The sequence below is a fragment of the Rosa rugosa genome, chromosome 1, assembly GCF_958449725.1.
Source record: "Rosa rugosa chromosome 1, drRosRugo1.1, whole genome shotgun sequence".
Taxonomy (NCBI): Eukaryota; Viridiplantae; Streptophyta; class Magnoliopsida; order Rosales; family Rosaceae; genus Rosa; species Rosa rugosa.
The window spans coordinates 61022405-61044960 of NC_084820.1; the positions used below are offsets into that span (position 1 = coordinate 61022405).

Sequence of the window (22556 nt, forward strand, 5' to 3'; positions counted from 1 at the left end):
AAATTTGAAAAGCAATCTTGCATACTGAGGAAAACAATTTATCTGCAAGCAGTTTATGGAGATTCCATTCGGATCAGAGACCAATTCAATCTGTAGTCTGTTAATGCATTTTTTTATCATCTTACATCTTGCTGTTCATCCCATTTCTGAATTTTACATCCTGCTTTAGTTCAAGATAAAAAGTCTCATCTCTTCAAGCATTCTTACAACCATTTCTACTAGTTTAACATCACTACAACAACCGAATAAGAGCAATTTAAGTTTCAGAATCACGATACAAATCAAAGCAGTAACTTTCATTAATCGAAAGAAAGTAACTTCCGACACAGTAAAAAAAATCCACTTACCATAACCCTATATGGATGATTACATTTGTGAGGTGTAACCTCAACTCCAACAGAGAAGCACTCAATGCAAAGATCAAAATCTGGACACACCCCACATTTTATACGTATCTTCCCAGATATATCTTTCTGGCAATAATTACAATGGTAAAAAGCCCCTTTGGGTTCGCTAAGCTCCTGGGCTAAACCTTTCTGAGCTGTACTACCATTCTCAGCTAGTTCTGCACCTGAAGCTGTTCTCTTTCTTTTACCTCTACTGAAAAAAATTACCCATCAAAACAATTACCAATCTCATAATGAAAAAAAAAAAAGCTCTGAAATTTGCTGAGAAATTGGACGAACCTTTGATTGGAATCGCCGGCAGCGGATTGCGCAACTGCCCGGGACCGACCCATCGATCGAATTGCACCGAGAGAGGAAGGAAATGTAAAACCCTAAAAAATTAAAGACCTAATTTCAAAAACCCTAATTTTTCAGATTGGGGATTAGGCAGAAATGGCCTGACATCTCAATCGACGGTTCAAAAAATTTGGGGGGTTTTGGTTAAAGGGCAGTTGTGGTGGGGTGGTGCCAAAATTAGGTGCTGCTCTCTTCTACTCTCCAGTGGTTTTGCTCCACGTAAGGAAGTATTGCTCCATTGGATCCACGTGTTAAATATTTTTTACATAGACCCACTGAATAAAAGGTGGAGTGGCACGCACAGGATCATATTCTCAGCAGTAAAGTTACGGCGTTCCCGCTCCAAAAGCCCTAATTTGGATTTTGGAAAACCCTTCCCTTACCAGCCTTTCCCTCCATCTTTCTCATACCCGGCAGCGCCGCGGCCTTCTTTCAGTCGTCGTAGTGAGGTCAGCAACTTCTTGCTCGGTAATTTTGGTTGTAGAATTAATTGAATTGTCTGTAAATTTTGCATTTAGAAATTGGGTTGGGTAAAAGTGTTGTAGTTTGATTACTTGAATGAACCCTAGGTTGAATTTGAATGGAAGAAACTTACTTTAGATTAGAAATTGGAACTTAGAACTGAATGGTGGTACTGCAGATTGGTTGGTTGATTTAAGTTTGGGATATGACTAGCTGAATTGGTTTGCTAAAGGAGTGTTCTTCCATTCCTAAAGATAGTAGGGTTCGGCAGGAGACCCTACTATCTGGGTAGGCCTGGCATTTAGACCCGCAACCCGCAAACCCACCCTATACCCGCACGATTGTTAATCCCGTTAACTAAAACTCATTTCTTTCGGCAACCAAGAGCAGCCTCCATCTCTCTTTTCTTCGAGCAGCCTCCAAACCCAAAACCCAGAGAAGCTAGAGGTTTCCTCGTTCTCTTCTTCACCGTTAATCACTGTTCGAGCTTCTTCCACTGCCTTCGTCGAGACCTCCCCAACTGTAAGTCGGCTTCTTTTTCAAGCTTGGATTTCAATGCAATCAGTCGACCCAGTTTCAGTTTCAAAGCACTGGGCTTTTGGATTGTGTGTTTTGCCACTTGTTTCAGTAACTTTCTAGTTTCTACTAATGTTTGATGGTTGAGTCCTACTAGTTAAATTAATTGTCTAATTGTTTTTAGTTTTTCTGTTGCTTCATGTATGAATCATCAGTAGGAATCTCTATTATGACCTAATGGATCTATGATTGTTGTTGGACTGTTTGTTGTTGGTTTTTGGAGTTCAAATTCCTTTTTCTTGTATCTCTATTTGTTAATTTTCTTGTTGGTGATGATAAAGTTTAAATTTTGACAGTTTGCAATGGATTATTATCTATCTATAAAATGATTGAAAAAGAGTAGAGATCTGGGGTATAGCAAGTTGTTTGTCTAACACAGTAGTTGATGAGATGGAATTATTCCATCAAGGAAATTTCTGGCTTGTATTGTTGTATTTGGTATTGAAAAGTTTTCAGCCTTACTATTAAATGGGATAGCTGCAGTGCCGTGTTTGGTGTGTTCACTTTGTACGTTGTATATTCCGATGAACAAAGAGCTCGATCTTATGCTGCATTGAGTAAATTCTAGTTGAATGAGGATGGAATAGTATATGGACGAAATTAAGATATCCGTTGTTTATGTAGTTGTGTTTTGGTTGATAATGTCTAGTGACGCTGGTTAGTAGCAGAAACAAGAAAGGTAAAAATTCACACTTTTTCCCGTTGTTGTTATTGACTTATTGATAGCGTAATTGCTGAGTTTTGTTAATTTTGTCTATGCCTTGAGTGCTTGGTCTATTGTTTTGCCTATTTGAATATTTCCTTGTATTTCCTTCCCAATCTTTCTGAATTGCTGACAAGAACACCAAAGGACTATTTGGTGTCTTGCTTTTACTGGGTATGTGATGCATTATTTACACTGAGAACTCCAATAGATGGGCGGTGCTATCAAACTGATTCAGTTAGACATAGCAACTTAAAGGGTGAATTTAGATACTATGCACAAAAATCTTATTTGTGGTTGTGGACCATTGATCTTTCTTGCAATCAGTTTTGGCCTTTTTCTTATGGACTTGCCCAAAGCAAAAATGAGTAATTGGATGTTTCTTATTTCCTTACTCTGCAACAGGTTATTAGATTCTCTTTCTGACTTGGTCTTGGTTTTATTAAACATGCTTGATTGTATATTTATAAACTATGCATAATTAAGTCTGTATGTTTTTTTTTTTTTTTTTTTTGTAGATGAGTATAAATGATGAGTCCCAATTTATGGAGGGAGGAAAGAGGAGAAGATGCAACAGCTTGATTGTATATTTATAAACTATGCATAATTAACTAGTTCTAGTTGCTTTGATAAAAAGTTCAAAAAGTTCAAAAAAAAAATCTATTTACGGGTTTTAACGAGTTCCAACGGAAAACCCGCAAACCCGCCGGGTTTGGCCCGCGAAACCCGTTAAGCTAACGGGTTCTTACCGGGTCGGCCCGTTAAGAACCCGCACCGTACCCGCACTATACCCGCACGTTGCCAGGCCTAATTCTGGGTATTGAAAAATAAAATTGAATTGGGGGATAATGTAGAACAGTGAGTGGTTTCAGAATTCCTGAATCTGTAGGTGTGAAAGGCCATTGTAGGTATAACCTGTCCTGAGTCTACATAATCCATCTGGCTAGAGTTGTTTTAGCTCTTTGTTAATGCGAGCATTCACGATGACTATCCTTTCTGTGTACTCTTTATGTCCTAATTGTTCGTGTTGATTGAGCTGCCTTTTTTTCAGAACTAATGGTTTCCTGCATATTGTATATTCAGAAATGGTGGGATTATCTATAGGAGAGAAGTATTTCATACAGGGTGGCATTGCTCAGGACCTTCGCACTGATGGTCGGAAAAGATTGACGCCTAGACCCATCTTTGTTGAAACTGGAGTCATTTCCCAGGTTTGATATGCTTCGTTCAAATTTAGATATTCCTGGTTGACATTAATTTTACTTATGTTGTTATAAGCTGCATTTTCATGGCCTTCTTGCAGTCAAATGGTTCAGCAAGGGTCAGGATTGGTGCCACAGAAGTCATTGCCAGTGTGAAGGTAGCACATGGGCTTACTGCTAAGCTGTTTAGTTCTGTTGGCTTTTAGAATTCCTTCAATACTTCCATTTTTAGTCTTCTTTATTAAACCCTGCCTTCTCATTGCACTTGCTGTATATTTGAACAAGTGCAGGCTGAACTTGGAAGGCCGAGCGCATTGCATCCTGACAAAGGAAAAGTCTCTATAAATGTTGATTGCAGTCCAACTGCAGCACCAATGTTTGAGGTTAGCACTTTTATTATCTGCTACCATCTCATATTTTACTTCACAATTGAGGCTGAATAGACATTTTTGTTTCTTTACAGTACTACTATCATGTGGAACTCTTGCCATGAAGAAACTAATTAAGGATATAATACACACACACACACACTTCAATATTTCATTTGTATGCTAGTTGAAGACTTCACTTCAATGTATGAGGTGCAAAGAACATAATGATATGAATATATAGTCTTCTTACAAAAACAGATTTGAGAAAAAAAGAAAAAACAATAAGGTTGTAGTCTCACTAAAAAGGGTTAATTTACTGCATAATGATAAAATTTGGAAACTAAATTTCAATTTCTGGTTATTTGTTTTCTTTCCGTAATCCTCTGATGCAAACCTTTTTTCTTTTGGTTATGAACTACTAGACCATTGCAAAGCGTATTTTGCCTTTGTATGAGCCATGCCTGTACTCTTCTTGTAAAGCTGTTGCTTGTTTCATTTTTACAGGGTAGAGGGGGTGAGGAGCTGTCCGCAGAACTCTCAGTTGCTCTTCAGCGTTGTCTATTAGGTGGTAAAAGTGGATCAGGTCTGTACTCATTGAAATCAGAGGAGCACAATTAAATAGTGCTGGTCAATTTATCTTTTAATGTCTGTGCATTCTCTCTTCGGTCAATGTTTATCTTTTAATTGTCCAATTATTTTAATCCAGCTTACTGTTAAAATGGTTGTCTTTATTGGTCCTAGGTGCTGGAATTGACCTCTCTTCTCTGGCAATTGTGGAAGGAAAGATTTGTTGGGATCTTTACATTGAAGGCCTTGTTGTTAGTTCAGACGGAAATCTACTAGATGCCCTAGGTGCTGCTATTAAGGTACTTGATATTCTTAATTATTTAGAACTAACTCTTATTTAATTTCTTTTTATGCAAATAAATGAACAGGACAATATAGGAATTTGCTGGTGGTTATAAGGTCTACATATTTAGTTTCAGAGAGAGGTATAGAGAATAGATGAATGATAGCTTATCATTTAAAGAGCTTGTCAAGACTGAAATTGAAGATATATAAATAAAGTAATAGACACACTTTACTAGTTTGAGCCTGTTTCTCTTAGCCAACGGGTTTTTACAATCATTTAAGCCATGTTCTTTTTCTTTTGGTGGTCAGAGTTTGTGGCCATTTCGTGATGTCAACTGAGTCTCCTAATATTTTTGTTTCATTGGCAATCTCAATTTCTGTCAAAAGAAAAAGAGGAAAAGTTAAAACTAAGTGCACTTTTATTGGTATTTCTATATAAAATTATGTGAGGATAAAAACTCATATTCCCAAAGGCTGCTTTGAGCAATACAGGCATCCCAAGAGTAAATGTTGCAGCTGGTGCATCAGGAGATGAGCAACCAGAGGTTGACGTAAGCGACGAGGAATTTCTGCAATTTGACACATCCAAGGTCCCTGTCATTGTTACATTAACGAAGGTGATAAATTTTGACCCATGTCTTCTGTCCTTAAGTAGACTTCATGTTTATTGCCCATTATTGATCTCTACCCATCTGCTATTCAGGTAGGCAGGCACTATATTGTAGATGCCACATCAGAAGAGGAATCCCAAATGAGCTCAGCTGTTTCTATTTCAGTCAACAGGCAAGGGAACATATGTGGGTTGACAAAAAGGGGTGGTGCAGGCCTAGATCCAAGCGTCATTCTTGACATGATATCTGTAGCACAAAGTGTAAGTGAGAGGCTGATAAACACATTGGATTCTCAGATAGCTGCGGCTGAAGCTGGTGAAGATGAGTTGTGATGATAAGCAGAACCTCTGATACATTAAAGTAGGTGTAGGTGGGTTCACACAGGTCCTAGTTATATGAAAGATTGTAATTCTGAATTTCTGATAGTACAAAAAAGCCATGCGAATAATTCAAATTTGTTGTATCGGTATTTGGAACCCTTGTCCAATATTAGTATTGGCATGCTGTTAAAGACCAAGAGTTTGCTAAGATTGCTTTTGTAGTCCAGATATCCATCATTTTGACATTGGTTTCATTGGTTTAATGAGAGATATGAACAAGAGTTCCTCGCTAACTTTGGAATTCATTACATCAGTTTTTGGAAAACACATATCGTTTTGGTATTTGATTGGTGCTTGATTAATTGTTCTGTCACCTCAAGCAGAAACTCCAGCATGACATGAAACCGGAAACCGGAAACACTAAACTCAAAACTTCCAAGCAACAAACGAGAGATCTTACAAGTGTTGGGTCATTTGCATTGTCGGTGCATAAAATAATTTCCAGTAATGATGTGACATAATAAATAAGAATTCTCAAGTTTGGTCTACATGCTAAAATGACAGTTCAACTTGCATAGTGACCTAAAAACGGTGCCATTATGTTTAAGTGAGAGAATAATTTTTTAACACAATTACGTTATGAGAGAAATTCTTAAATACAACCGGTTATATACAATTATGTGTTTATCTCTCTCGTTATAGATTAAAATTGATCCTCACATGCATATTTTTCACAATAACTATTGAAATTAGCAAAATTCATCGTAAAGAATTGTCTTTATTAAGGCTTTAGATGTGGAAGTTTAACCAAGGGGTATTTTTTTGGGATTTTTTTGATGTGGACAAAAAGACCTCATTTTCATTTTTTTGGGGAAATATTACTGAAAATATTCATTAGCTGCTTTCTGCTCCATATAGACTCGCTCGTTACACAGTGAAGCAGAGTCAGAACTCATTCTGCACCATCATCTTCATCCTCAGCCTCCAACAAGGTTAGTGAGTCTTCATGTCCCTTTTCCCAGTTCCATGCTTTTTCTCGTCAACACCCAGCTTCAGTTCATTTCAATTTTCTGAATCAGTAGGTCAAAATTCTGATACAAATTTATATTGATCCCCAAACTTAAATCTTTCTGCTTGTAAGAACTTACAGACCTAAATACGAAACTGGGTTCTACACGATACACTAGGAAACTATGAATAAACTCCCATTTCGTCAAGTTTCAATCTTGCCCAATTCAATTGCTAAAGAACCCACCTTTACAAAACCCTCTGTTTCTGTGAATTTGGAAACAAAGAATTGGAATCCAATTCCTATTCCCCACAGAACAATTCCTGAACCCAAAGGCCAAGACCTTGATTTTGTTAATGTTGTAAACAGCCATTTGATTCACTCTGACTGGGCTAAGCTTGATTCCTTAGCCAATGGTCTGACTGCTTTCAGAGTGAAACATATTTTGCTGAAAATTCAGAAGGATTATGTTCTTTCTCTTGAGTTTTTCAACTGGGTTGGAACTCACAAACCCACTTCACATACCCTCGAAACACACTCCATGATCCTCCACATTCTCACCAAGTATCGAAAATTTAAGTCTGCAGAGTCGATTTTGAGAAAGATTCTTGTGCCAGGGTCCATAGACTTGCCCCCCAAGCTGTTTGAAGCGATACTGTATTCGTACCGCTTGTGTGATTCCTCTCCTCGGGTTTTTGATTCGCTTTTCAAGACGTTTGCGCATATGAAGAAGTTTAGGAATGCCACAGACACGTTTTGTAGAATGAAGGATTACGGGTTTTACCCGACGGTTGAGTCATGCAATGCGTATGTGAGCTCATTGCTTGATTTACATAGAGCTGATGTTGCTTTGGCATTCTACAGAGAAATGAGGCGTTGTCGAATTTCACCCAATGTTTATACTCTTAATATGGTTATGTGTGCTTATTGTAGAGTGGGAAAATTAGAGAATGCTGTTGAAGTCCTTGAGAAGATGGAGAGCATGGGTTTCAGTCCTACCATTGTGTCATATAATACACTTATTGCAGGACATTGCGATAAGGGTCTTCTGAGTTCCGCTGTGAAGTTCAAAAACTTGATGGTGAAGAATGGATTGCACCCGAATGTGGTAACTTTTAACACACTCATTGATGGGTTTTGTAAGCAAGGAAAACTACCAGAAGCAAATAGAATTTTTAGTGAGATGAAAGCCCTGAATGTGGCTCCTAATACAGTAACCTATAATACCATGATAAATGGGTATGGTCAAGCAGGTAATGGTGAGATGGGCAGTAGGCTTTTTGAGGAGATGTCAAAGGACCGAGTCAGCACTGATATTCTGACTTATAATGGATTGATTTTGGGACTATGCAAGGAGGGTAAGACAAAGAAAGCTGCGTATCTGGTAAAAGAGCTTGACAGAAAGAACTTTGTCCCAAATGCCTCAACCTTTTCTGCGCTTGTTGGTGGGCAGTGTGTGAGAAAGAACTCAGATCGTGCCTTTCTGTTGTACAAGAGCATGGTTAGGAGTGGCTATCATCCCAATGAACATACTTTTAAGATGTTGTTGTCTAGCTTCTGCAATAATAGGGATTTTGATGGAGCAGTTGAAGTCTTGAGAGAAATGTTTGAGAGAAATTTTGTTCCTGATTCAGGCATATTATCTGATCTATGTCTGGGACTTCAACGCTGTGGAAAAGAAAAATGGGTAGAATTGCTATGCACTGAGATGGAAGCTAGACGCCTCATTCCTCAAGGTTTTGACATGGCGAAGATTATCTGCTGTGTAGAAGAGAATGATAACTTAACAGATTAGGAAACATGTAAATTGTAAACATTGATTTCCTTGTAACTGCCAATATATAAGGTTCTAAAGAGGGTCCAACTTCTGTCGTATTGTCAGAGCACATCTGCTTGTGTAGTCTCATCGTATCGAAGCTCAAACTATTAATTATTCTGACATAAAACTTCTACTTGCAATTCCATAAAAATTAAGCTTCTGTTGTAGTATATATGAAACATGTTGTATTGTTCATTGTATAAAATGTCTATGTCATGTATAAGATAAGTATTTGAGTGTATAACATAGGTATAGTGACTTGTGAGTCAAGCTTTATGCCAATGGGGAACAAGTGTGGCAATCATCATCATCACAACCACAATGTGGAGCTGCAAATGGAGATGCCACAATGTGAGGCTACAAGTGAAGATGCCATCAAGTTGTATCACTATTTGTAACACTCACACTTCAAATGTATCCCTATAAATACCTCCTATTGAATGAAATGAAACACACACTTGAATCTCTATTCCCTCAATCTCTCTGTCAATTTTGCTTGTCCTTAAACACGTTATCAGCACGAAATTGCTCTAGAATTAGAATCGAAATTGAAAAGAGTAGAGGGAGTTCAAAATCCGATCGAAGTCATTTTTCCAAACCAACAAAAAACCTCCAAACCCTAGCTCATATCAAAGCCCTTGATCCAAGAAGCCCAGAATCGGTTTTAGAACCTCCAGAACCGGCCGGAAACAGCCTGAACCGGCCACCGGAAAAATTGAACCGCTGCCGGACCGCTGTCGAGTCCTGCCGAAGTGCTGCCGAGCAGCTGCTGAGACCCCTGCACAGCAGCTGCCGAGATCTGCCGAGGCCCCTGCGCAGCACCTGCCGAAGCCCCTGCCGAGTCCTGCCGAGACCTGCCGACAACACCTGCCGAGTCCTGCCGAAGCCCCTGCGCAGCAGCTGCCGAGCACCTGCCGAGGACCTGCGCAGCAGCTGCCGAGCCATCTGCCGAGCAGCTGTCGACAGATCTGTCGAGTAACTTTCCGGCAACTCTCCGGCCACTTTCCGGCCACTTCTCCGGCAACTTTTCCGGCCACTCTCCGGACACTTTTCCGGCGACTTTTCGACAACTTTTCCGGCGACTTTTCGACAACTTTCCGGCCATTTTCCGGTGACTTTTCAGGCAACTTTTGGGCAACTTTTTCGGTCATTTCCGACAACACTATTTCAAGGTATTCTTTACTAAAAGTTCCCGCTTTTGAGTTTTTATTTATTTTTCTCCTCCTTTTTCTTTTTGGGAACTTACAATTAAAAAGCGGAATTATAGAAATTCACGCTAAACGAACTAAGAGCGTTCGTAGTCAATGAACTAAGAGTGTTCATAATATTCGGACTAAGAGCGTCCGCAAGCATCGATTTATGACCCTATTAAACATCATTGTTTCGGTCTAATCCAAATATTCTTGGAAATTGATTTCTTGGTAGCATAGCTCGGAAATCTTATTGTTTTAGTTTTTCGTGGAAGTTTTAAACTCCGAAACTAATACATCTTTTTCTTCTTATATTTCAAGGATGTCGAATGAACCTAGACTCGAATTTCAAATCCTTGACTCAACTGGTTCGGATTACCATAGTTGGAAAACTGACGTTGAGAACCATCTCACATCAAAAGGGATATTGCCCATAATCCAGGCACCAAACGCGGGCCTTGTGTTCCAACGAACACCCATAAAGCATGCACAAGCAATTATCTTGATGCGACGCCATATGGACAAAGCACTCAGATTAGAGTATATGTCCATCAAAGATGCAAGGGACCTATGGGTAGCGCTAGAAGAGCGCTTTGATAATATCCAAGATTCCCTCCTCCCTGACTTGAAGGTTCAATGGAACAATATACGCTTCTCCGACTTCAAGTCTGTTGCTGAATACAATTCAGAAGCTCTTCGGCTAAAAGTCATGCTGAAGTTCTGTGGAAAACCTCTCACAGAAGAAGAGCTAATTGAGAAGACTCTCTCCACCTTCCCCGTCGCAGCAATTATACTATCAAAGCAATATCGCACTGAATTTAATGCTGGACGACTTACGAAGTTCAATGAGCTTATCAATATTTTGTCGGTGTCTGAGAAGCACGACAATATCCTTGTGAAGAATTATAATTCAAGGCCCGTAGGAACCAAAAGCGTTCATGATGCAAATTATAATGCACCCAAGAAAGGGCGCAAGGAGCGGTACCCTACTAATAAGGGGCATGTATACCCTAATAACAGGGGACATGACGGACGAATGGGTCCATACAACCGCCCCAATAAGGAAGGAAACCGCAACTTTGGAGCGGGCACACGTGGTGGCAATTCCACACGTGGGAAAAGAGAATATAACAACACCATGGGCCGTAACACTGTGGGCCGTGGAGGTCGCATAATACGCCGTGGTAGTAGCAGCAACAACCCGCCTAGGGAATATCCACAACGTGCACCTCAAATAAAGAAAGTCAACCACAATGACGTGTGTCATAGGTGTGGATCAATCGAGCATTGGTTTAAGCAATGCCAAGCAAGTACTCAACTAGCTGCACGCTACAAGGAGTACAGGGAAATGAGGGAGCAAGAAGCTCACCTTGCTGAAGAAGAAGATGGTGAAGATGTTATTCTCACCATAAAAGACTTCAAAGCTGAAAATGAAGAGCACGAGGATGCCGCAGACTTTGATTAAAATAGTCTTTTCTATTTTCCAATAAAACGGCAAATGTGCCTTAGTCAAATAACAATTGAATTGACTCTTTCTCATGTGGCGTACCCAATGAAGTATGATGTCTAGGCAAGTAATTGAGATCGGGGTACTTAAGCGAGCCTCGCTCCACCAACATCTCTCTACTTACCTGGTCATATTTTATTGGAATTACCAAACGGATTGAGCAATTACAATTTGTATAAAGTTTGATTTTATATTGGAATAAACTTTGGAAACTTTGATGTAATCATTGACTATTTTCCCTATTAATAAAGTATCGCATTATCAATGTCATTGACATGTGTTAATATTCCGAACTTTATTTTTCAGTATGGCTTCGGGAGAATTGGAATGCCTTCTTGATAGTGGCACCACACATACTATATTACGACATAGGCAATTATTCTTATGGATGACGCCTAGTCAATCTTCAGTGACCACGATGGCAGGACCATCTCAATTGATTCATGGTCGTGGACCAGCTCAATTTCTATTGCCGAATGGCACAAATATTAATGTCGCCGAAGCTTTATATGCTCCAAGGGCTGGAAGAACCCTATTAAGTTTTAAAGATATAAGAGCCAATGATTTTCATGTGCAAACACATTGTGAGAATGGACAAGAGTTCCTTTACATCACCTCTAATAACTACGGAAATACACGAGTATTAGAGAAACTCATGTGTCGCTCTAGTGGATTGTACGCAACCACTATTAGAGTCATTGAATCCAACCATGTTATGAATGAAAATTTATGGGATTCCGACACATACAGACTTTGGCACGACCGTTTGGGACACCCAGGTCGAGATATGATGCTCCGTATATTAAAAACTTCACACGGACATCCATTCTTTAAAACAAAAGGAAGTACGAACCAAAGAAAGGTTCAAAGAATTACTTCTAAAGCATATCATTCGTTTTGCAAAACTTGCTCTTTAGCAAAAGTAGGATCGAGACCATCCTATGCAAAAGACATTAAAGAAAATATACCATTCTTGCAAAGAATACAAGGTGATATCTGTGGACCTATACATCCAACTTGCGGACCATTTAGATATTTTATGGTGTTGGTTGATGCATCGACACGTTGGTCACATGTCATGCTCTTATCCACAAGAAATGCTGCATTTGCTAAACTCCTAGCACAAATCATTAAGTTAAGGGCTCACCACCCTGATCATCATATTAAGTCAATTCGTCTTGACAATGCTGGGGAATTTACATAAAAAACTTTTGATGATTATTGCATGTCCATTGGGATCGAGGTTGAACATCCCGTCCCTCATGTACATACCCAAAATGGTCTCGCAGAAGCTGCCATTAAAAGACTTCAAATGATTGCTAGGGCATTGGTTATGCGCACCAATCTCCCTATTTCTGCTTGGGGCTATGCAATATTACACGCAGCTGTGCTTATTCGTCTAAGGCCCACTACCACCCAACCTTTTTCTGCGTCCCAGATGGTGACTGGGTATGAGCCTAATATCTCACATTTACGCATATTTGGGTGTGCAGTCTATGTGCCAATTGCGCGACCACAGCGCACTAAAATGGGTCCTCAAAGACGATTAGGCCTTTATGTTGGCTATGACTCTCCAACCATAATCCGCTACATAGAACCCTTGACAGGTGATCTATTTACCGCTAGATTTGCGGATTGTCACTTTGATGAGACAGTCTTCCCGCCTTTAGGGGGAGACATGAACACTAATGTTCAACAAAAAGGACAGGAATTGTCGTGGTTTGTCCCCACTTTGTCCCATCTTGATCCCCGAACCGCACAATCTGAAAAAGAAGTGCAGAGAATTCTCGATCTTCAGAACGTAGCAGAATCGATGCCTGATGCGTTTTCTGATATCGCTAAAGTGACGAGATCACACATACATGCTGCAAATATACCTGCAAGGATTGATGTACCTAAAAGACATAATGCCATCTCAAAAATACATGAGAATGGCGCCAACGTTCCCTCTATGGGTGACACATTGGCTAGGCCCATGGCTCCTGCCAGGAAGCGCGGGAGACCTATAGGTTCGATGGATTCTCGCCCAAGAAAGAAAGCGAGTTTGGCACAAAATAATCCATTAATCATAGATATGAATAATCCATCTCACGAGAATATTCCGGATTATGGTTATGTCCAAGAGACACCATTGGGGGACGCTCCAATGTCAGAACCAACTCCAGAGAATAGAGAAATCTCCATAAATTACAATAGTGTACATGAGATGATGGATAGAAATTCTATGGCAATTGATGATGCGTTTGCATATCATGTTGCAAAAGGAATCATAGAATATGATGATATCGAGCCTCGCTCTGTTGAAGAATATCAACGAAGAGCGGATTGGCCTAAATGGAAAAATGCGATCCAGATTGAATTGGATTCACTAACAAAGAGACAGGTATTTGGGTCTATAATGCTGACACCACCAAATATAAAGCCTGTTGGCCATAAATGGGTCTTTGTTAGAAAGCGTAATGAGAAAAATGAGGTGATGAGATATAAAGCCCGCCTTGTGGCGCAAGGTTTCTCACAACGCCCTGGAATCGACTACGAGGAGACATACTCTCCCGTAATGGATGTTATAACGTTCCGCTACCTTGTCAGTTTGGTAGTTTCCGAAAAACTTGACATGCAGCTTATGGATGTGGTTACAGCATATCTCTATGGGGATCTAGATTCAGAGATATATATGAAGGTTCCTGATGGACTTCAATTACCAAAATCAAGTGGCTCTAAACCACGGAGCGCGTTTTCAATAAAATTAAGACGCTCACTATATGGATTGAAACAATCCGGACGGATGTGGTATAACCGTCTAAGTGACTACTTGATTGGAAAGGGATATGTTAACAATGAAATATGCCCTTGCGTGTTCATTAAAAGAACAAGTTCCGGATTTGCAATTGTAGCAGTTTATGTCGATGACATGAACCTAATTGGAACTCTAGATGAGTTAAAAGAAACTGCTAAATATTATGAATCCGAGTTTGAGATGAAAGATCTTGGGAAAACACGGTTTTGCCTCGGAATAGAACTCGAGCACCGTAGTGATGGGATTATGATCCATCAGTCAGCATATACTCAAAAATTACTAAGGCGCTTTAATGAAGATAAAGCAAAGCCTGTAAGTACTCCTATGATCGGCCGAAGTCTTGAGCCCACAAAAGATCCGTTTCGTCCAAGGGATGAGGACGAAGAATTATTAGAGGCTGAAGTACCCTATCTAAGTGCGATAGGCGCATAATTGTATTTAGCTCAATGCACAAGACCGGATATCTCATTCGCAGTGAACTTGTTAGCTCGACATAGTTCTGCGCCAACACGCCGCCATTGGATTGGCATAAAGACAATCTTTCGATACTTAAAGGGTACGATTGATATGGGATTGTTTTATCCCTACAAAGAGAAAAGAAAAGACGGAAGCATGAGATCAGACCCCATGAGGCAAAAAGCCACCTTCCGTAATGTAGACGCCGGCGACACCATCAATGGTGACCGACGTTCTCCTCCTCCCCTCCATCAAAATAAAAATAATGTTTTGATGGGCTTTGCTGATGCGGGGTATCTCTCTGACCCCCATAAAGGTCGCTCCCAAACAGGTTATGTCTTTACCATGGGAAGCACGGCGATATCTTAGAGATCTACAAAACAGACCATTGTCGCTACTTCCTCAAATCATGCAGAGATTATTGCTCTACATGAAGCTGTGCGTGAATGCATATGGCTAAGGTCTATAAATAGACACATTCGAGGAACTTGTGGTTTGAAGTTTACCACAGATAAACCTACATGCATTTACGAAGATAATGAAGCTTGTATTGAGCAAATGAAATTAGGTTTCATCAAGGGTGACAATACTAAACATATATCACCAAAATTCTTCTACAATCAGCAACAGCAAACACTTCTAAACATTGAAGTAAATCAAATCCGATCAGAGGATAATGTAGCGGACTTATTTACTAAGTCGCTACCAAAAACCCCTTTCGAGAAGCATGTGAAGAGCATCGGATTAAGAAGGTTATCCGAACTCCCATGATCTTCAGGGGGAGACTAAATCAGGGGGAGTATCTAGAAACATACTCCACACTTAATGCGCGTTGCACTCTTTTTCTCCTTCGACCAAGGTTGTTTTTTCCCACAGGGTTTTATTACTTGGCAAAGTTTTTAACGAGGCAATTTCGAAGCGCACGGCTTAGACAAATACTATCGACATGAAATATCCAAGGGGGAGTGTTGTAGTATATATGAAACATGTTGTATTGTTCATTGTATAAAATGTCTATGTCATGTATAAGATAAGTATTTGAGTGTATAACATAGGTATAGTGACTTGTGAGTCAAGCTTTATGCCAATGGGGAACAAGTGTGGCAATCATCATCATCACAACCACAATGTGGAGCTGCAAATGGAGATGCCACAATGTGAGGCTACAAGTGAAGATGCCATCAAGTTGTATCACTATTTGTAACACTCACACTTCAAATGTATTCCTATAAATACCTCCTATTGAATGAAATGAAACACACACTTGAATCTCTATTCCCTCAATCTCTCTGTCAATTTTGCTTGTCCTTAAACAGCTTCATGAACAAGAATTGTTGAAGAAGGAAGAAAAATATGAGCCAACACAAAAGAAAACTCAAGACGATCATGTTCCCGTAAGTGAGAGAACTTAACTAGAACAACAAACAAGAACAGAACCAGTGGAACTATCCCCTAATGCTGGACATGATGTAGCTGTCACATGTAGATGAATAGGGAGTAGCAGACCCCGGACTAGAATGAGTCATACTTTCAATCCTACCGGTGCCCTACCTTGCTAGAGACCTCCTCCTCTTGCCGAATGTCTTCACAAACCATTCATGCTTCTTGTTTCCCAAAGTGTTCCCGGCAACCCCTCCAACTACTAGCCCACTTACAACTCCCAGCAGAACCACAAACCAATCTAATTCAACCTGAATCCCGGAGTCTTCATCTTCTTCAGAAGATGGTAGTGACGTTGAGCTATCAGAACCTTCACATTTCTTTAACAAAGGCTCCCCACACAAACCTGAGTTTCCTTTGTACAGATCCTCTTGGAATGTATCAAATTGTTGCCCATGTGGGATAGGGCCTGAAAGGTGATTTTGGGATACATTAAAGTATGCAAGGAAAGTGAGTTCAACTAAATTGCCGGGGATCTCTCCTGAGAGTTGATTTTGAGAGAGATCCAAGGATTCAAGGGCAGACAAGTTCCCTAAAGATGGGGGGATGTGACCAATGAGAGTGTTGTTGGAAAGATTAAGCAAATGAAGCCCTCTTAGATTCCCAATAGTACCAGGAATGACGCCTTCAAATCTATTATTTGAGAGATCTATGAACCTGAGAAGATAAGGTGTCTTCAAATACTTCAACTCTACACCTTTGCCAAAGATGATCATTGAGTAATCATAATGGTAGATTGTGTACGTGGCGACCGTTATGGTGTCTTGAAAATAGGTCTTCACTTCATCTTGGTCAACAGATTTCTTCATGCAATTCAAGCTCCCTAAGTAATCAGAAGGCAACCAACTTGAGAAACCATTGTTGGATAGGTCAATAATGCAGAGGTTTGGGAACTCATGGTTGGTTGCAGGTTTGCCAATAGTGCCATGAAATCCATTAGTCCCCAGAATGAGTACCCTTAGTACTGGAAGTGCCCCTAACCATGATGGGAAGCTGTCACTAATGTGATTGTTTCCGAAATCAAGAAACTCTAACTGAGTGCAATTTGCCATTGATCTTGGTAGCTTTCCCCGTAGCTGATTATAGCTCATATCAACCATCTTTAGTGAACCCTGTCCGGTTGGACACATTTGATCAGGAATATCACCATGAAAAGAATTGTTGCGGAGCTTCAGAATCTCAAAAGCACTGGAGCTGCCTAAACATTGTGGAAGCATGCCACTTAGGTTGTTGTTGGACAAATCAAGAACAAACAGATCTTTCAAGTTGCAGAAAGATGGTGAAACCCCTCCGGTATAACCATTGTTTGGCACAGAATAAAATTGGATTGATAGGGGTGGAATCGGCAATTGCCCTTGTAACCTGTTAGATCCAAGCTCTAAAAGATGCAGATTCTTCCATGGAAGAATGACTGGATTTTTCTCAAATCCTGTTAGAGAGTTGTGGGAGAGGTTCAGATACCACAGAGATTCACCAGTTGAGTTCCACATCCATCTTGGTATTTGGCCATGAATGTTGTTATCAGAAAGGTCTAGCTCCACCAATTTACTATTATCGTGTAAAAAATCTGGAAACTCTGTTAAGTTGCATGACGCCAATGCTAGAGCTTCAAACTTTGGAGAAGTAGCAGTCAAACTGGTTTTGATGTGCACAGATAATTTGTTGAACGAAAGTCGAAGCACTGTTAACATTTTGAGCTTGAAAAATTCATCCAACTCAACTGTTCCACTCAAGTTATTGGAGGAAAGGTCAATATACTGAAGGTTTGTAAGCTGGAAAAATGACCTTGGAATTGCTTCTTGCAAATTGTTAAATGGGAAGTACGGAGCAGTTAATTTGGTCAAGTTGGCAAGCCAAGATGGGATTTGACCTGTGATTTGGTTATAGGCCAAGTCTAACTCTTCCATTTGAGTCAAGTTCGCAACAAAACTTGAGAATTCTCCCCTTAAGTAGGTATAGGCAAGGCTCAAGTGGTAGAGTTTGGTTAGCTTTCCAACCCAAGACCAGGACTCAGAAATTTGGCCACTAAAACTGTTTCTTGAAACATCGTAGTAAGTATAACTATGGTCGAAAAAGAAAGAAAGGCTAAGGTAACTGAGCTGTGTAAGGTTTCCAAGTGAAGATGGAATATGAGGATAAAAATTACATAACGCGAGGTTCAAGTACTCTAAGGAGCTTAGGTCTCCAATTGAAGCAGGTATATGACCAGAGAAATTTGTCCTCGCAACATTCAGTTTCTTGAAGGGGCTACTCTTGTTAAATTCAGGAAAGTAACCAGTTAAGTCTTCATTATACATCAGATCAAGAACTTCTAAGTTTGGTAGCTGAAAAATGCCTACTGGGAATTCTCCAGACAAACCACAGCTTTGAAGATACAGAGCTTTGAGAGAAGTTGCATTTGCAAAGATATCGGGTAGAGTGGAGAGTATGTGTACCTTATTAAGATGAAGTTGTTGTATATTGGTTAGATTTTGAACTATACTTCTGAGGTTGGCATTTGTCAGTTCCAAAATCTTGGAAGATGAAAAATGATCATAATCGAATGTCATATCCAAAAAGCTAGTAGCAGAAAGATCAAGGGTAGACAGCTTGGAAAGGTACGAAATTTCTGATGGAATTTGGCCAGAGAATGAGGACTGTGAAAGGTTGAGAAGTATTAGACCGGTAAGATCATGGCCTAATCTTGATGGTATTTTGGAGAAATTGAAGTGATTATCTGAGAGATCAAGCTTTTGCAAGTGAACAAGTTGGAAAAGGCTGCTGCTGGAGTTGAGAGAACCATAGAGGCAGCTGCTGTTGAGGTTAAGGCCAATAACATAGCCAGTCTCCTCATTGCACTCCACACCATCCCATGAGCAGCAATTCCTCCTCGTCCTTTCTTGCGTCCATGATGCAACCTTCGGATAAGCGAAAGGATCTAAAGATGCAGACTTTCTTGTTGCAAAGCTTTGCTTGAATTGCATCAAGGCAGAGCACTCATCTGCATGACCAATTGTCTGCACAAATGAAGAACATTGGGAAGCTTTGAGCAACAGAAAAATAAGGCATTGCACAGCATAAAAATAACACCTTGGCAATCCCATTCCCATGACAAAATATTGTTTTCTGATTTTGTTGTTTATCAGGAAAACTCTTAACTTATTTTATAGGCTCTGGCAAAAGATAAAGTAAAATGACCTTGATAAAACACAACTCGTGTGGATTTGCTTCTATTAGTAGAATGCGGTTGTCAAAGAGTCAAATAAAAAATGAAAATCACTGAATCTAGTGGTATATAATTGAAGTTGGAAAATAAAAAGTAAAGCTAAAGTAAACAATAAAACCTGCCTATCTGTAAGATCCTGATTGCATGTTGATTGCACATAGTTGTGATTAATGTTTAGGCATTTATCCTTATGTTTTCCTCTGTTACATATTTGGCTGAATTGTATAACTTAATTTGTATATAGTTCCACCTCCCTGAGAGACAAAGCATACCCAGAAGATGTACTTTACACCAATCTCGATCAGGAGTAGGCGCCTTTGATAGTTCATTCATTCATTGTCAAATTAATAATTTCAACTTTCAATGTCAATGTAGCATTGTCCATTAAGACTCAATGACTTGAACCAGATGATCAGGCATTTTCATCAGTTCCCCATACGTTGTTCTCAAGCTAATCCTCTTTGAACAGAAACGTGCGTTGACTTTTGAATAGAAATATACTTAATTTCTCCATGAATATCTTGCAGATAATGTTGACAAGTAAGTACAGAGCCTCGGTCTCGACGTGACTTCCCTTCGAAATCGCTTACCACTGCCTGGAGAGACAAAGAAGCAGAAGCAGAAGAGTCTTATATTGCCTTACAGAATCTCATTGGATTGGCCACCTTTCATCATCATTATCGCGTTTCGAAGTTTCAACTTTCAGTGTCATCCGCCAGCTTTGTCCATTAAGACTCTAAAGCCTAGAAACCAGATAATAATCATGGTCATGACCACATGCGTACATTGTTGTCAAGCCAGCCGTTTAAGAAAACTCTCCATTCCGAAACTTTATTTTGACTTCTGAGCTAGTGCACACACAAAAAATTAGATTATGCCAACGAACTTGAATTGATTTGAAGTTCCATACTATTCCATTATTTGATATAGCTAGTCAGAGCGCTCAACATTCGGTGAGAAACATCGAACCATTACCTAGTTTTCTTCTCACTTATAACATACCCAAAACTTAAATATATGATGAGAAATCGAGATCTAGTTTACCCAACTTTTTCAGGCCTCATCTTCTAGTTGAAAATTCGAAATATTTAACATCATATTTTTTTTCATAATGTATGAGGTCTCAAGTTTAAATTCACAAGACTATGTGGTCAATCTTACACTTTTAGTGGTAAACCTTGACAAGAACGCTTATGTTGCTGATCAATGCCTTACAATCTGGTTCAAGACTTCAATAATTGAACAACATTAATTGGTGACATGAGTGAAATGTAGAAATATTTAGCAGAAGAAAGCAGTGTCATGGAAAGAGGAGGGGAGACAGATCGACCTTGGTCGCATGCATTTAGACGGGACATGACAAAACTTACTCGGACCGCAACAATTTGGTTTCAATAATTGCCTATGTGAGCCTTCTTTTGGATTGGTTTCAATAAACTTACCGATTCAAAAGAATGGTAAGTTTATCTATTTTTTTTTTTTTGAATAAATGGTAAGTTTATCTATATATGGGTGAGAATTAAGGGACGTGTCATTTTTTTACATTCTTTTTTAGCCTTTAGATCTCACTACATCCAATGGTTCTTATAGCTCCAATAAATGATGTGGCAATAATGTAAAAATATAAATATTGTTGAAGGATGTCGACATAATGTGTGCCTCTTCAAACTAGGGTTTAGTCATTGAGTTGTAATAGGAGAAAGTTCTAGATTACCTAGTTATGTTTGGATTCTATTACCTTTTATGTACTCTATAATTCCCTATTTAAAGGGCTCCTACTATCATTGATAGATACACAATTCTCTCATCAATCTCTCTGTAATCCCATTTTTACTTCAACACGTTATCAGCACGAGCCCTAACCCTAGCCTAAAAGAAAAGAAAAACCAAAAACCTAAAACGAAAACCCTAAACTCTTCTCACCAAAAAAATCTGCCGCACGTCTGTTACGCGCCCTAGCCTCCCCGCAGTAGCCAGCCTTCGCTGCTGCCCTTGCACAGCAGCCTCACAACCCTGCAGCCGCGCAGCCCAGCAGCCTCGCAGCCGTAGCCAGCTTGCCTAGCCACACCGCTAGCTGCAGCCCCGTGCCTACTGCCCCCGCAGCCCTACGCAAACCCTGCTAGCCCACGCTTCTGCCTTCCGCAATCTGCAGCCCTGCCTCCCGCCATCTGCAGCCCTGCCTCCCGCAACCTGCAGCCCTGGCCTGCCGCCTTAGCTGCCCCTGCAGCATCACAGCAGCCCTGCTGCGCCTTCTAGCCCGTGCTAGCCTTGCTACCATCGCTGCACGAGCACCAAGCCACGCTCTGCACAAGCCAACCAGCACGCAGTACGCCAGCCACTTTGTGCATCCTGCCGGCAGTTCCTGCACTGCCTCCGTGCAACCACGCAATAACCCTTCACTCAATAGCCTCCTGCCGCCCCTCTGTTACCCAGCGATTGCCTTCTGCCAGCGAAAGAAAAAAAAAACCCAGAAAACAGAAGGAAGAAGAAGAAGAAGACGCGTAGAAGGAGTGGGCCCAGAAGAAGAAAAGTAGAAAGAAAAAAAAAAGGTCCTTGACCCAAAGCACCAAAATGAACAAAAACTATCCTACTTACCCCAGCAACAGAATTTTATTCCCACTTACCCTGTTTAAAACAAAATGACAGTTTTGCCCTCTCCTTAATTAATTAATTACAAGAGACCTCTCTCCTCTTTTCCGGATCTGCAACACCTCTCTCTCTCTCTCTCATCCTCCATTATCAGATCTGCACCATCTCTCTCTCTCTCTCTCTCTCTCTCTCTCTCTCTCCGGTGAAGGACTGGGACCGCGGCGGCCGAGGCGGGCATAATTCAGACGCTCACTTTAATCCATCGCACTGCAGAGGTGGCAGATCTCTCTCCACCACGATCCCGTCCCATCTCTCTCTCTCTCTCCAGTAACTGCAGGCGATGCACTCTCTCTCTCTGATGAAAGAGCTCGCCGGAAAGTTGACGTGTTGAGGACCAACCCGGTGCTGTGCATCTCCGACGTCTATGCACTCCCCGATCTTCACCTCCGGCGTGGCGTCGACTTCTTGCCCAGATTCCGGCGTCCGCTCCACTCCGCCGTCTCCGCTGCGCATCACGGCGTTCGATCCCACTCCACTGTTGCTCTGGTGCTCAACGCAGGCCAGTGGCAGAGGAGAATGCAGAAATATGATTTGGTGCCCAGAGTTATTCTCTGGGTGCCCAAATCAATTTCTCTCATTCGTTTTTTTTTTTTTCGTTTTTGTTTAGTAAAATGGGTCAGGAGGCCCCAAAGGAAAGAAAAATG

General features: G+C 40.5%; 3 protein-coding genes across 5 annotated transcripts in view; 2 read left to right on the top strand and 1 right to left on the bottom strand.

The window, feature by feature from the left end:
• LOC133732131 (transcriptional adapter ADA2-like) overlaps positions 1-872 on the bottom strand; it is a 4020-nt gene extending 3148 nt beyond the window's left edge. The window contains exons 1-2 of the mRNA XM_062159603.1: positions 687-872; positions 348-600 (exon numbers count right to left, since the gene is read on the bottom strand). Of these exons, the coding sequence (XP_062015587.1) occupies positions 348-600; positions 687-739 (306 nt within the window). The 5' untranslated portion in view covers positions 740-872. The remainder of the gene's footprint in view (positions 1-347; positions 601-686) is intronic.
• Positions 873-1063: 191 nt separating this feature from the next.
• Positions 1064-6133, top strand: LOC133725883 (uncharacterized). 3 transcript variants are annotated; one of them, XM_062153282.1, is made up of 9 exons: positions 1073-1192; positions 1384-1727; positions 3568-3695; positions 3788-3844; positions 3977-4069; positions 4562-4640; positions 4799-4923; positions 5383-5526; positions 5613-6133. In XM_062153282.1, the coding sequence occupies exons 3-9, from the start codon at positions 3570-3572 to the stop codon at positions 5850-5852; spliced, it is 864 nt and encodes a 287-aa protein (XP_062009266.1). In that variant the 5' UTR covers positions 1073-1192; positions 1384-1727; positions 3568-3569; the 3' UTR covers positions 5853-6133. The 3 variants fall into 3 exon arrangements, with proteins under 3 accessions (XP_062009265.1, XP_062009266.1, XP_062009267.1); XM_062153281.1 differs by lacking the exon at positions 1384-1727 and having other exon boundaries at positions 1064-1192; XM_062153283.1 differs by lacking the exon at positions 1384-1727 and having other exon boundaries at positions 1120-1211.
• Positions 6134-6730: 597 nt separating this feature from the next.
• On the top strand, positions 6731-8717 carry LOC133725884 (pentatricopeptide repeat-containing protein At4g26680, mitochondrial). The gene has a single exon (XM_062153284.1). It carries the CDS (start codon positions 7034-7036, stop codon positions 8642-8644), a length of 1611 nt encoding a protein of 536 aa, XP_062009268.1. The 5' UTR covers positions 6731-7033; the 3' UTR covers positions 8645-8717.
• The last annotated feature ends 13839 nt before the right edge of the window (positions 8718-22556 follow it).

Excerpts from the sequence above, each read along its gene's own strand:
- LOC133725883 (XM_062153281.1), top strand. The coding sequence starts at position 3,570 with ATGGTGGGATTATCTATAGGAGAGAAGTATTTCATACAGGGTGGCATT. Across the intron at positions 4,641-4,798 it reads AGGTGGTAAAAGTGGATCAG|GTGCTGGAATTGACCTCTCT; the intron begins GTCTGTACTCAT and ends TATTGGTCCTAG. Across the intron at positions 5,527-5,612 it reads TCATTGTTACATTAACGAAG|GTAGGCAGGCACTATATTGT; the intron begins GTGATAAATTTT and ends TCTGCTATTCAG.
- LOC133725884 (XM_062153284.1), top strand. The coding sequence starts at position 7,034 with ATGAATAAACTCCCATTTCGTCAAGTTTCAATCTTGCCCAATTCAATT.